This window comes from Rhipicephalus microplus, chromosome 3 (assembly GCF_043290135.1).
Source record: "Rhipicephalus microplus isolate Deutch F79 chromosome 3, USDA_Rmic, whole genome shotgun sequence".
NCBI lineage: Eukaryota > Metazoa > Arthropoda > Arachnida > Ixodida > Ixodidae > Rhipicephalus > Rhipicephalus microplus.
The window spans coordinates 18,803,333-18,817,602 of record NC_134702.1 but is presented as its reverse complement, the minus strand read 5'-3'; the positions used below and the strand labels follow the sequence as shown (position 1 = coordinate 18,817,602).

Sequence of the window (14,270 nt, the reverse complement as noted above, 5' to 3'; positions counted from 1 at the left end):
CCCAACGAGCCTAACGTCACGTGACGTCAATTTGTGTAGATTAAGCAGCATTGCCAGAGAACAAGATGCTTTCTTTCGAAGGCTCAGTCTTCACTTTATCAAGCGGATGTTTACAACCTAGCCTGCGTCTGAAAACGAGTGCGCAATCACTTTGGTTTCATGTTCGGTTGCGCGCGGTGGGTTCCGGTTAGGAGGTTAGCAACAACGCTCAGTAAACATGGCGGCCTGCAGAGGGCTTTTATTTTTCGGTTTCGCAGTTTCGTTGACGTATCCACCAAGTATCTACGACGAGCGTACTAAGCGGCGGCGGTAGCTCTGCTCCTCCGTGCTCTGCTCTGTCACGATCGATTTTACGATGCTATTTCGCGAGAACGATAACGCGCGTGATAAGAGCTTGCTGCCGGGCAAGCACTGTACGTAGTCGACGTAGTCTTGAAATCGTGAAGCGATTTTCGCATGCAAGGGGGTGTGCTATTTACGTCACCGGCACGAATACGTGTGTTGCCTTGAAACGGTCCCGACGTTGATAAAGTAGCGCTTTTTCTATTTTTGTTAGTTATTTGCGCGTACCACTCTGTACGCTTAACAAGTGGCGCAGGTGCCGACTTCCATGGAACAGGGGCGTTTATGAAACGTATACGTTGCATATTCCGCGTGCGTAAACGTGGACAGGTTCCGCGGAAAGTTCACTAGTTGACTTTTCTTTCTACGTAGAATGAATGGAGCTGCAACATGTCATCAGGGTATGCTATGGGATTTTGGTCGATACTTTCGTTTCATGTCAAACCTGGGAAGTTTCGGGAAACTTGTGTATGTATACTGCCAAGATTAAGTTTGTGTGTACGCGTTTTAACGGAGTAACGCATTAACGACGTGGTTTCACGTACCTGTATCATTTTTGACTCGCTGTAGCCTATCTTTAGCTGGAGAAATGTAAACAGTGCGTACTGCACTTATTCCGATAGTGGCGTAGCTCGCTATCGAACGTAGAATCACTCGTGCTTTTTTTTTTCGTGATTGTTAAATCTTCATCGTTTAGCGCAAGATCCGTGAGCCATGATTACATCGCCGTCCGAGATGATGTGTTGAATAGGACATACATTAACTAATTTGAACTCGTGGAAGTAAGCCCTTGCAGCAACCTAAAGCTAAGACAAAAGGTGCACATCAACAACCCAATCCACGAAGAGATTAGTACTTGTTTTAAAATTTTATGTGGAATGATTATTCATTCGTTCCCATCATCAGAAAAAGCATGCCGACAGTCTACAGTTAGTAACAAATTTTAATGTGTCTATACTCAAGCTAGCCTACATACTCAGGCCTGCAAGTTGTTTTGGGGATCTTTCTAGCCTTAATTAGAGAGTGTCCCTAGCTCGTATTCCTTAAATTTGTTTCCGCACACTCTTCATTAAGGATATGTGTGAGAACAGAAATGCAGTGCTTGTCAGGAATGAGAACTTCTGTGTTCACATTCTGTAGTATACAATATATAATAGATTGTCTCCCCACAAAACCAAGAATGTTGATGGAAGATTGCCTAATTTTAGTGTTTCGGTTTGTGTTGTTTTAACTACGACATGCAATCAAACTTCAAACCGTGGCCTAGAACTTGACACCAGAACAGTGTAACCACTTCAGTGATGGCAGCGCCTCGCCGCGGTGGTCTAGTGGCTAAGGTACTCGGCTGCTGACTCGCAGGTCGCGGGTTCGTATCCCGGCTGCGGCGGCTGCATTTCCGATGGAGGCGGAAATGTTGTAGGCCCGTGTGCTCAGATTCGGGTGCACGTTAAAGTACCTCAGGTGGTTAAAATTTCCGGAGCCCTCCACTACGGCGTCTTTCATAATCATATGGTGGTTTTGGGACGTTAAACCCCACATATCAATCTATCAATGAGTGATGGCAGCAAGTAACGGAGGGTCATATTGAATCATCTAACTTGTGTCTATTCTTGAGCATAAAAAAAGTTTGTCTATGTGTAGAACAACACGTTGAGCCATTTGGTAGAGGTTCGTCATAAAAGAAAGTAAGATGCTGAAATGTGGATGCAGGAGAAGAAAAACTGACAAGGCAAACACCCACAAATTTATGTAATGGGTCATTTGTGCCTTCTGCCGCATCAATCAGACACGTGCACTGAGTGAACGCTATTCTCCGGATCCCTCCTAGCATATCTAAAACGTCGCTGTCATCATATGGTTTTAGTGACATGGAATGTCTTGTGTAATTAACTACGTAATCTGCCATTCAAAAATCTGCTAAAATGAATTTTTCATCTGTGCTACACTTTAAATTTTGTTTCTCTATGTACTATGTAGCAGCTTAGCTGTTCTGGAACCACCTTTTCCTATGCTTTGCACAATGACGCTACATGTTAACAATAATTAAAATCACACAATCTCTTATTGCATTTGACTCGGACAACTGGCGAGTGAAAGCTGTCTTCTGCTTGGCCGATTGTATTGGTCGCACCCAAGCGATTTTCACACCCAGCATGGATCTGCACTGCCTCACGAATCAATGGCATTGGAAGCTCTTTGCACTTCACATGATCATGCAGTGCCTTCTTGACAGGCCCACCTTTGACCAAGCGAAGATATCATGTGATCATCATGTGACATCAAAGCAATGTCACAGTGATGTCACAAATTTCGGCAGTCTGTGATGTCATATGGTGACACCATCTTATGATGAATTTTTGCATTACTTGCATTGACACTGCTGATGTTGATGGTCACTTTTTGCATTCTGAAACTTCTCTCCCACATGCAGAACCAGACGACATGGTTGGCGAGCAGGCCAGTCGAACAGACAGTGACTGTGTGGTGAAGGGCTCCCTGTACGGCGAGCAGCTGAGTCGGCACCATCGTGGTAGCTTCGGTTGCAAGGAAGATGCCATGACCGGTAGGCTGCCCTTCCACGGACCTTCGTCGCGGGAGGTGGAGCTGGCCAGCGTGCCAGTCCTCGAGAGGCGCGGTGGACTTTACAGCGGCGGAGCGCTAGTCGTGCTCGTCGTCTGGTACTTTTTCAGCTTCACCACGTTGGTGCTCAACAAGTGCATCCTTTCGTACCAATCTGGGGACCCTGTAGTTCTGGGTATGTAAGGCTGAATCTCGTGCATCAGGTCAAATTGATTCACCTACAGTGTCAATTTTATAAGTGTACACATACAGTGTCTTTAATAGGCTAGAAACTTTAAGTTTGACACTCCACGATGGTATGTGTAACATAGACAAGTAAGAAGAAACTAGGCTGCATTCATGCACTTCTAACATAACTTTTTTTTGTGTAACGGTGGCTTCATTCTAGTTCTAATGCATGTATTTGTGGCCATGCAATACTTAAAAAAAAGAACAGGCAAAGAAGCATCCCCTTGTGATTTCAGTGAACAAGTGTTACTTACTGTTTTTTCCTGTTCATGTTTTACTTGTGCCAATGTCACACGGAAATAGCACAGCTGACTAGCCATATCCATAACAGTGTCTTTTGTTAATTTGTGTATTGTGGGCCTAAGATGACGCACAATACACTTTTCCAAAGAAAAAAAAAAAGCGCACCTGACAGATGTTATGGCTCTGTCACGAAGCTAAATGCGCCTTGTTTTTGTGAAGGAACACAATGACATAACGGTCATCAAAAGAAATGAGGCCGTTTTCCTAACAAACGAGACGGGCACTGATATTTACTGAGCACATGGACATGACAGGTAGTACAAGAGTCAAGAAAGCGAGAATAATACATGCATGCAAAGGGGAGACAAGAAGAGAGTTTCACCATTTGTGGGGCGGGGGGGAGCCACAGACCCTGTAGACACAAGGCCATGTGGCGAGGGCATATTGCAGGTGAGCACTGAAGAGGCAAGGACAGCAGACACAATGGTAGATGCCCGACCCGGTGGAGGGCAATGGTCGAACGCCCTTTCAGCATTCGCCAGCTAAAGCTCGAACTCTGTTGTAGAGATGCACTTGGGCTCAGATCGTGTGTCCTTGCGAAGCCGAAGACGCCACACACCGGCAAGAAGCCTGATGCTCGACGCGGTGTCAGGTGGGAGTGCGTAGCGAGCATGAGCCAGGTACGTGGCTGTCCGCTACTCCGCCGCCCTGGACACTGTCTTCTTCTGGCCACGTCTGCCCTGCTCCTCTCGAGTCTCCACTGTGGAGCGTGCTCATTGGTGGAGTCTTTCCTGCGCTACGTGCAGCAGGTGCAAAGTCTCGTCTTTGTCATCATCTTCTTTTAAATATGGTCCCGCTGTACTCGTGCACATCATCACAGGCTCTTACGTGACCAGTAGTTGCAATTTGACTTGCCCGAAACTTCTGCAACAGCAAATGCAGCTGACAGTTCTGTCACTGTCGCAGTACAGCTACTGACATCACTCACAAAGCTTTGTCTCCCTTCTGTGCTGAAACACACATTCATTCCTTCCTCTGTTTTTGTGATTTCTTTCACGAGTCTTCCTTCATTTGTCATTTGTCACATATTAGCTTTCATTAACCTGATAACCTTGTTGGTAATGCAACTGTCACTATGTGTGGATTGCCCTTCTTGCAGTGCCCTTCTACAACTGACTTTGTATCAACATAGAAGAATGAGAGTTCAAAGTTTGTTCAATGTGACTGAAGTTCAAGTTTGAAGTTTACTATTAAAGTAGCGACCCATAAAATGAAGGAGACGGTTTACTGACTAGGGTCTCATAGTCTGAAGACATAGGGAGACCCATGATAAAGCAAGCAAGTAAAAAAATAAATATAAAATGCAAAGGCAAGTTAAATGTTGTATGTTGTGAAAAGTCCCTTCCACAACCTGTCAATGTGGTTAAACTAACAAATGTTGAGTTCACAGAAAATTGCTGCATTCTGCAAGCAGGGACGTGATTGGTCAAGCATCTCATCTTTCGAGCAATAGCTCGCTCTTTCTCGATCTGCTGAGTACCATGCTTCAGCGCCTCCCTGCCGATGTGTGGTGATAAAAGCGTAGTTCGCAGTGAAACCTGACAGAGGAACTAACTGTTGGGAAAACGGGACGATATTTGTGACGTCGCTGCAGTCTTGTCTATGTTCAAATGCATACCGTAACACTTCCTTGCGGGTGCACACTTGTCACTCTTCCAGGCGCAGTGCAGATGCTATGCTGCTTCACCTGTGGCTACGTCCAGATGCAGCTGACCACCAGACGAAAGCTGTCCCCCGAGAACTCTCCCAAGATGCACAATGTCGTCCTTGTTGGGTCGTTGCGGTAAGCCCTGTTCTTGCCTACATTGTGTTCTCGTCATAAGATGGTTTCTACTAACACCGTTTGTTACATTACAAAGTCTTGTCAGAAATCTAGCCCACCTTTGAATAGCCATTGTTTCTCTTCACACATTGAAAGATAGCTGAAAAGTTTTTTTTTGGGAATTCCGGTATAATTTTTCGTTTTAAAATTTCAAAGCTGGAATTGGGGCAGTATTTGTAACCCCAAGAAACAGTGTGGCAGCTTGGGCTAGTTGGTATGGCATGACGATAGTTATAGCGCGAAAACAAAACGACGACAGAGAGACAAGAAGGACACGAAGCGCTCGTGTCTTTCGTGTCCTTCTTGTCTCTGTGGCGTCGTTTTGTTTTCGCGTTCTAACTATCGTCATCCCAAGAAACAGACTAGTCTGTTGCCCTAAAGCAGCAGTCTCAGACTCGCCTAAGCTTGTGGGCCACAGTTACAAAACTTAGTCTCCCAAAAGGCTAGCACAGTAAAGAAGACAGCGCAAACAGCATTGGGGGGGGGGGGGGGGGGTTGTGTTTAGTTGTTTGAACAAAATGTCAGCTAACGTTGCCATTTGAAAAAAGGCCTTTATTGTATATCTTACATGGGTGATTTGTGAAGAAGATTTGATGTCAGGATTCACTAACAGTATCAATTCTGACCTCCAGAATGACTAAAGTCTGGACGTCAATTTTGAAATGCTATAGTCTTCGTTCCACAGGTATGTTTCGACACGTGGTGACTGCATGGGGTGTATCGTGAAAATTCTTGGGAACAGTCATGTCTATGTAGTTAATTAACATACTTATTAAGAAAAGAAAATAGGGCAAGAACAGTCGTGTGCGCAGCAGGCCTCTAGCGAAACGTCCGTGGGCTACATGTGGCCCACGCGATTGAGACCTGTACATTTGAGCAATGGTGTTTGTTGTGCTAATCAGTCAGTAAACTGGTCAATTGATTAGACAGCCAGTCAGTGGAGCAGTAATATTTTGTTGCTAGTAATTTGATCAATCAATTAATCAATCAATCAATCAATGTGTCTTGTTTTTCACCAATTAAAAAAAAGAACGCCAAATTCAGTCCACTTACCTTGGCTGCTGCTTGTGTACGTTTGCAGATTTAGCACGGTGTTCTTGGGCCTGGTGGCGTTATGGTACGTGCCAGTGTCATTTGCAGAAACGGTGAAGAGCTCGGCGCCCGTGTTCACGGTGGTCATCTCGCGGCTAGTGCTGGGCGAAATGACCACCTGGCTGGTCAATATGAGCCTCTTCCCGGTCATGGGAGGCCTGGCCCTGTGCAGCGCGAACGAGCTGAGCTTCAACCTGCCAGGCTTCATTGCGTCTCTCTCTACTAATCTCTCGGAATGGTGAGCGCATGGCTGGCTACTTATTGTTGTATTTTTCTATTAAATTTATACGAATTTTTCCGTGTCATTAAGATTTCATCACTATCACATCCTGTTTTACAAAGCATAGATTCAATTTGTAAAAAAGAAAAATGTTCAGTTGTATGTTTGCAAACCTTCTGTGAGAAGTCCTGCAAGAGTGAGAAGTTGCAAAAAAGGTACTGTAAATTTTGATGTGGCTCGTTTTCTTTGTTAGGCACACAGTTAATGAGAACTAACAGACATTGATGCCAAGAGAAGTATAGCGGATATTATTAGAAGTAATTGCAATGTAAATATGAAGAAAGAAAAGTGGACCAGTCCTGTCATCACATTTGTATTACAATTTACTTCTAATAACATCCCCTATACTTGCCTTGGCATCATTGTCTCTTACTTCATTAAAACATATAATTGTTTGTTTTTTTAGAAAAATTTACACAAACGAGCGCTCCTTGAAGCAGATGAAATTGGCAACTCCAATGTCACTGAAAAATCACTGTAATGTAAATCATGGAAATGTAATCATGGTACCACACTGAAGAATATTGCCAGCCGAAATTCTTTCCTTCTTGACTGTATAGCGACTGTTGTTCTGTAGCTTATGTTTAGATGCCTTTTAATGCTTTGACACGTGACATGCGCACAGTGCTATGTGCATCTTTTTTAACGGTATGATTTGGGTCAGCTTTCAGAACGTCTTCTCCAAGCGGCTGCTCACAGACGAGAAGGTCAAGCTTCTGTGAGTGATTCTGTCAACATCTGTCACCATCTATGTCTGTGCCACTGAGTCTTATTAATGGAAAGCATTCCATGAGATGCTTTAACACTTTTAAAGTTTTGGAAGTAAACAATATGTCAGAATAAAAAGATATATGCTTCTGAGGTAAAGATTAGGAAGAAAAGCTCTAACAATGTAAAGTAGAACATTCATGTGCTGTAGCACTGCCTTGATCTGTGGCAAAAAATACGGTTCGGTTCTTGGTCTACTTGTATTATAGGTACATATCAACAGCATAAGACCAAAATTAATATAAAGCAGTGCCTCCCCCCCCAATTATTGCATACCTAATAGACTGTAAGTGATGGTAAAAAGGGCTTTGATATGTCAAACCATGTAACTTTATTATTGCATCATTATGTACTTCAGCACAACTTTAGCTTGGTATTTTTATGTTACGAAGTATCTATGCTACAAAAAACCTTGAGTATCCATAGTAGTTCTGCGCAGGCCGCAAATAGTCACAAATTAGGTTTGTGGTTGGATCTGTTACCAGGATATGCTAGACTACTAGTTTTCTCTCACTGCAAGAATTTCCCCTCTGTTTCTCAGACTTGTTGGGCGTCACTGTAGCTACATTGAAAGTCTTGGAGGCATCAAACCCACTTATCTGTAGTTTGTTGAACAATCAAATGCTAAACGATAAAGTGATAATGTTTCCTTACTAAGTGATCATTGAGCCAAGGGGCCAGTTTAAAAATAAGCCAATTAATAAAGCACTCATGTTCCTTGCTTATCAATTAATTAATCAGTCTTAAATTCAGATGGCAAAGAAAAGAAATATGACATTACTTGTGCCAGGCAGTTCATTTAAATAGTCAGTTGCCTAATCAGCCAGTCAATGGACCAATTAATACTAAATGCACAAGCATTTCTCTGCTGTCTCTATGAAGAAGCTGTCTATTTGTCTGTCTGATCGGTGCTACAAATAAATAAATAGATAAATAAATAAGAGACTAAGTTTGCACTGCAGTGCTTTGGTTTGAACCAGGGTCCTCACGCTCTGAAGGCAAGTGTCATAACTAATACACTACACATTCATGCTTGCAAAATAGGAACATATGCGACCTTCATGAATGCGTTGTACCCGTCGTGTTGTACAAATGTAAGAAGAAAGCACTCTCTGAAGGCACTGTTTAATTTCGTGGAAGTGGAATAAAAGCCCTGTCTAGTATAAGATGTAAAGCCAATGGGGAGGGCTGCACACTTGTTTCTGTGGCTGAAGGACGACTGCTAGCGAGAACATGAGACACTGTGTAGGCGCTGGTGTTCCAGTGACAGCCCCTACCTCCAGTTAAACAGAGCACTTATGCATCACTTGTCACTTCGACAACTTCTGAAGAAGACTGGAGGATTGGGCACGTTGGTACGACATGATAAAGTGCAAATCAGTGCAACCGACAAAAGTGCCCTCTCTTCTGTCCCCTCTTGCCAGTTGCGCTGGCTCATTATCCTGAAAAAAATTCTCTGTGGATATTTTTCCTTGTCAATCAACCAATGAATCGGATATATTGCACTCAGCACACTCCTCGCCTTTTTTTTTTGCTCCCTCAGACCCGTGGAGCTTCAGTGCTACACTAGCCTAAGCTCGGTGTTCATCCTGGTGCCCACCATGTTGGCCCTGGTGGACTTTGGCAAAGTGTGGGAGACCTGGTCATGGAATATGGCAGGCATGCTGCTGCTGGGGGGACTGTCATTCCACTGCCAAAGTTTCACGGAGTACATTCTGCTGGGCTACATCTCACCTGTCACCCACAGGTTGGTCACTGCTCAGTTTACGTGGACCATAAAATGAAATTTGTGCGACTGAACCAATAGACAATTGAATTGGTATAGAAGCATGACGCAGGTTTGTGTTGCCGAGTTATGCAGCACGTGAGGGCACCACAGAAAAGCAGATTTATTGCAGCAAACCCATCAGTAAAAAGTTATGGTATGTTCAACATTTGCCAGTGAAATCCCAGCTTGAAATTGGCTCACTCACAATGTTCAACATACCATAACTTTTGTTTAAATGTATTTAGAACACCTATTTTTGTTGCACTGCAATCAGCTCTGTATCCAGATTATTATGATATGCTAATTTACTTTGTAGCTCTTTTAGTTTACAAAAAAAAAGCTTGCTCCCAAAAAGGCACATAAAATATTTTGTGTTTTGAAAATTTGCACTTTATACAAGTGAAATAATTGCATATTTGAAATTAGAACACATATATACATAAACTCGCCAAGTTTCATCCAACTCAGTTTAGAAATAAAAAAAAACTTTTTTCAAAGAGCAGTGTCTCCCTTAAAACAAGCTAAATTAATTTGAAGACATTAGACAAGTAAATGAACAAGACAGAGCACCATGAACTTTAACAACCGATAAATTTGAGAAAGCAGCTAAAACATTTCATAATGCATTGATGTGCAAAAAATTTTCAATTTTAAGACTTTAATTTTTTGTTATAGTATACAGTATGCATCAATTGAAGTACGGAAATTTAGGGCTAAGTAATGCACATGCTTTCACTTCCAGCGTCCATAGTTTGTGTTGCGCTGATGTAGTTTTGACTTGAACACTAACATTACAGCCAACATTGCCTTTAGCAACTGTATGTAAAGTGAAATGATGCAGTTATGATAAATAGCCATCACCACAAGAAAGAAAGTTGATTCCATAAATACTGTTCAAGTAAAATTGCCTTTAACACACATTACTCATGTAAGGAAAATGTGTGCAAGACCATTCTGTATTGTGTAGTCTTGTTACAATACCCTTTCAACTATTTCTTTGACAAACCTTCATTTCCGACTTCCAATTTTCAGCGTGGCAAACACAGTCAAGCGGGCGCTCATGATCTGGCTCTCTGTCCTGGTCTTCGGCAACCAAGTCACATTCCTCAGCGGTCTAGGGACGCTCATTGTCATAGCTGGCGTGTTCCTGTACAACCACGCACGCAACATTGCCGCAACTCTGTACCAATACGATGTAACGCTCAGTACCGTCAAAGTTACTGACCATGATGTTTGATGGGTTCAGGCGTTCAGGAACAAGACTTTGATTCATCAGTCTTGAAAACATGCTAGAGGCAGATCTTTTCACAGTCATTGGCCGCTGTTCGTGGAAACATTGCGACAATATTTAACATATTTATTGCACGGTATATTGCAAAGATGCTAGATTAAAAATGACTTTATTTCAAGATTGCCAACACAAGGCGTTGTGCTATCATGCTTGTGAAATGCATAGAATAGTGCCTTTTTTATATGCCTCGTCAGGTGAAAGAGCCAAAGTTTATGGTTGTTTTATTAAAAGGTAGAGATAAAAAGAGTAGCTGTGTCAGCTATGGGTCACGCAAGCGTAGAATCTGAGACTTGTTCCTAGCTGTGGCCAAGTTTTGAACTTTGAGAACATGATCTTGCGATTGTATACACACTGCTATCACTAGAATAATTTGGGAACACCTTCTTCCATGAGAAATAACACAAGCAAGCATTAAAAACCCAAAACGAAGTGAAATGCTCTCCTAGCGCTGCATTTGGTGCGCCCCCCATAAATTTAATATGTATTGCAGTGCAGGCTGTGGTATATTCCTGTGCGATATTTTAGAAATTTGTGGCAGTGTTTATATTTGTGTGTATTCCTCATATACATAATCAATCTTTATTGTTGATGAAAACACAAATCTTGGCATGTACAGTCATTCCCTATTTAAAAATATCAAAGTAGCATTTGCTGTGCTTTAAGAAACTAAATGTTGTGTGTCTATAGCGCCGGATGGCGGCCATAACAGCTTGCCCGTGTCGCTGATCTATGTACTGATATTAAATTTGATTTCTTAGTTGCCTAGCTTTCGTAATGCCGAAAAATTCTTTCTGAAATCGGGATGTGCTCAATAAGCGATAACACATATGCGAATATTTTTGTGATGTTTATCTAGGCACGCTCATAAACTTTCTGGGATCCTTTATTACCGAGTGAAGTCGATTTTCTGATTGATATGAGGGGTTTAACGTCCCAAAACCACCATATGATTATGAGAGATGCCGTAGTGGAGGGCTCCGGAAATTTTGACCACCTGGGGTTCTTTAACATGCACCCAAATTTGAGCACACGGGCCTACAACATTTCTGCCTCCATCGGAAATGCAGCCGCCGCAGACGGGATTTGATCCCGCGACCTGCGGGTCAGCAGCCGAGTACCTTGGCCACTAGACCACCGCGGCGGGGCAATCAATTTGTTCACTAGTGGCTGTAGCTAATCGTGAATCCTGGAATATTGTTATTGTGTGAAACAAGTCAAACCCGAAGATGTTAGCGAATGCGCTCTGTGGCCGGTACTGGAGTATGCTGGCAGTCCCTGCTTTATTTTCAGGAAACTTTCCTTGTACTGTCATACGAGGGTAGCGATTTTTTTATGTGTGTTGTGCAATCTCAACTGTGTCCTGTCACTACTGTGTTCTTGTAACACACGTACTATACGTTTTTGTTGTAGCTGTAGTGAAGGCGCATTCTGGGATTAAATGTGGTGTATTGTCGTATCTATATTCCTTTGATTAACGACAAATGGCATTAAAGTCGGTACAGGTGAACCCCCTTATTAGAGACCTGCACTAGGAAGAAGTTCTTGTCTTTTATAAGCAGAGGATCACGCCCCCATTTTCAGATAAGTCCCTGTTTTCATGTAAGCACAATGGTTTCTCCTATACCATTTTGTCTGTGTGTCAGTGGCTCTTATAAAATGGTTCAACTGGTGATGGGCAGTAATTACTTGTAAATATGATGCTTGCTTGTAAATATGATGAGTATTAACTGCAATTAGACAGCAGAGAGCAACGATTCCAGCTCTAGTCATCAACTGTTGCAGTCGTCGTATTAATGGCTCCTTGTTGTTTTTTGCAATTGCCTTTCCATATGATTTTGCTTTCTCGCTGAAGACGTAATTTCAGGTACCTTCGATACCACATGCAGATAAAATGGGGTCTGGAAGGGCTCTGAAAGGAGACTAGTTTGACGAAGAAAGATGTAACGGGGCCCTGTAACAATGTCTCGGCATGGTCAGAAAACTGTGCCGATCAGTAGTCCCAGCTCCTGAGAAGACGTGAGCCAACCATTATAGCGCTGCATGTCACCTGGAATTTGCGTTTCTCAAAGAATGCCAGCAATCGCTCCTTCTTCTCTCTACAAACGATGTCATATACCTAAATTGTTGCGCTATATGGCGAAAGTTTGTGGCCATTGGCTTGTTTGAGCACCGAGTGATGCGTAGTTACCGTGGTCGCCACGGGATGCCCCCATGTGTCTGCGCGCGCTTTCTAGTCCGAAAGGACAAAAAAAGAGCTTGAAGCATGTGACAAATCCCTATATCTTCACTCCAATTTGATAGATTCAAAATTTTTTCGCAGCAGTAGATTCACAAAGCAATAAGCTCTCTTGCTGAAGCCATTTGATGATGACTTAGAAAACTGTTGCAGGGCCCCTTTAAGTGCAGTGTTGTAAAAACTGAGAGCCCATTTCTCATAGCTACAAGACCTTTCAAGTATACCTTCACTATGTTGGGCCCGGGGCTGTGTTTTCCATTGAGCTTTCACAGACATGTAATTGGCTAAACTAAAAGATATCGTACAGCAGGAAAAGAAACAAAATTTTTGAGTGTTTGCCATGGTGTTCCACTGAAGCAATTCACAATATATAAATTATGTAAAAGTAATCAATTTAAAGCTTACTTGACAATTTTTTTCAACAGAAGATACGCGTTTCGTTCCCAAAACAAAACGTTTGCCGAAGCCTTGCCCTGATAATTGTGCCAGACTGATTTCACAAATATTTGCACGCAGTTATCTGCACACCTTCAGCTTTACGAGAAATTGTACGTGGAGGGACATTACCCAAGAGCATAGCTATGGTTTAAAAGGTTTGTTTGCATTGTTCAAAATGATTATGCCTAGATGATATTGCTACGTGCCAGTAACAATATAATAGCTTTCTCGAGGTTTCAGATGAATAGCACAGGAAGTGTAAGCATCTGTGGGCGACTGTCTTCCTTGCAGTATGCAAAGCATTCACGTGGCACTGCGCTGCAAGTGTTGATATTATTGGACAATGAAATCTTTTGAAAGCAATCGTACACCCGAACGTGACAGTCTAGGTAAACCACCCCGAGTGTAAAGGATGAAACAATTATCATGGCAGATATACATATCTCAACAGTTTATGTAAATGGGCGATGCAAGAAACAAACTACTTTTACAGAAAATTTTTAATGGCGTTAATGGTAATGTTCCTTGTTCAGTTGTGCATGTCAGCAGGGTAAGCTCCATGAGCTGGCTTGAACATCTGTGATAACACCAGAAAGCGTAACAAAATGAAAAAAGGCAATCAACGTGCAGTTTTTAATTGTTGATGGCATTTCTTACGTGTGTCCGTCGCAGTTGCATGTATCATTCCTATTTCGGGTTAGGTCTTCGTGCTCGAATTGCACCACATGTCATCTATCTAAGTAGGCTGTCATTGCAATGGTCATTAATGGGAGGACATGCTCCATCACAAAAGGGGTGAAACATTTTCTTTGTTCTAATGGTTTCTATATGTGAGCTGGCGCAGTTATGTTTACAGGTTAGTAATGTCATCTTGATGGCCCTCTCTGGCAGAAAAGAAAAAAAGACGGGCATTGTGTATTTATTCTGGGTCAGTCGGGGCTAAGCAAACCATTTTTTCGTTCATTTCACCGGTGCACTTGATGTCGACATGATTTTAGTGTGTACCCTTTGTGTGGGGCTCAAGTAATCATCTGCAACTGCGTAATTACCCGTGCAAAATTGCTCTCTTGATTTATCGCCTTTGTGAAAAAAGCTGTCCCACTTTCAAATTTGTTGTTTGAG

At 42.6% G+C, this 14,270-nt stretch overlaps 1 protein-coding gene across 2 annotated transcripts; it reads left to right on the top strand.

The window, feature by feature from the left end:
* The first annotated feature begins 275 nt into the window (after positions 1-275).
* On the top strand, positions 276-10,903 carry LOC119181151 (solute carrier family 35 member E2A). Of its 2 annotated transcripts, none has more exons than XM_037432346.2 (7): positions 276-413; positions 2,774-3,097; positions 5,113-5,236; positions 6,357-6,605; positions 7,312-7,365; positions 8,959-9,162; positions 10,216-10,903. In XM_037432346.2, exons 2-7 carry the CDS (start codon positions 2,785-2,787, stop codon positions 10,418-10,420), a joined length of 1,149 nt encoding a protein of 382 aa, XP_037288243.1. In that variant the 5' UTR covers positions 276-413; positions 2,774-2,784; the 3' UTR covers positions 10,421-10,903. The 2 variants fall into 2 exon arrangements, with proteins under 2 accessions (XP_037288243.1, XP_037288236.1); XM_037432339.2 differs by lacking the exon at positions 276-413 and adding an exon at positions 432-743.
* Positions 10,904-14,270: the final 3,367 nt, after the last annotated feature.

Bases quoted from the DNA above. Each gene is read 5' to 3' on its own strand.
- LOC119181151 (XM_037432339.2), top strand. From the start codon at position 716: ATGAATGGAGCTGCAACATGTCATCAGG. The intron at 744-2,773 runs GTATGCTATGGG...TCCCACATGCAG, and splicing joins AGCTGCAACATGTCATCAGG to AACCAGACGACATGGTTGGC. The intron at 5,237-6,356 runs GTAAGCCCTGTT...GTACGTTTGCAG, and splicing joins GTCCTTGTTGGGTCGTTGCG to ATTTAGCACGGTGTTCTTGG.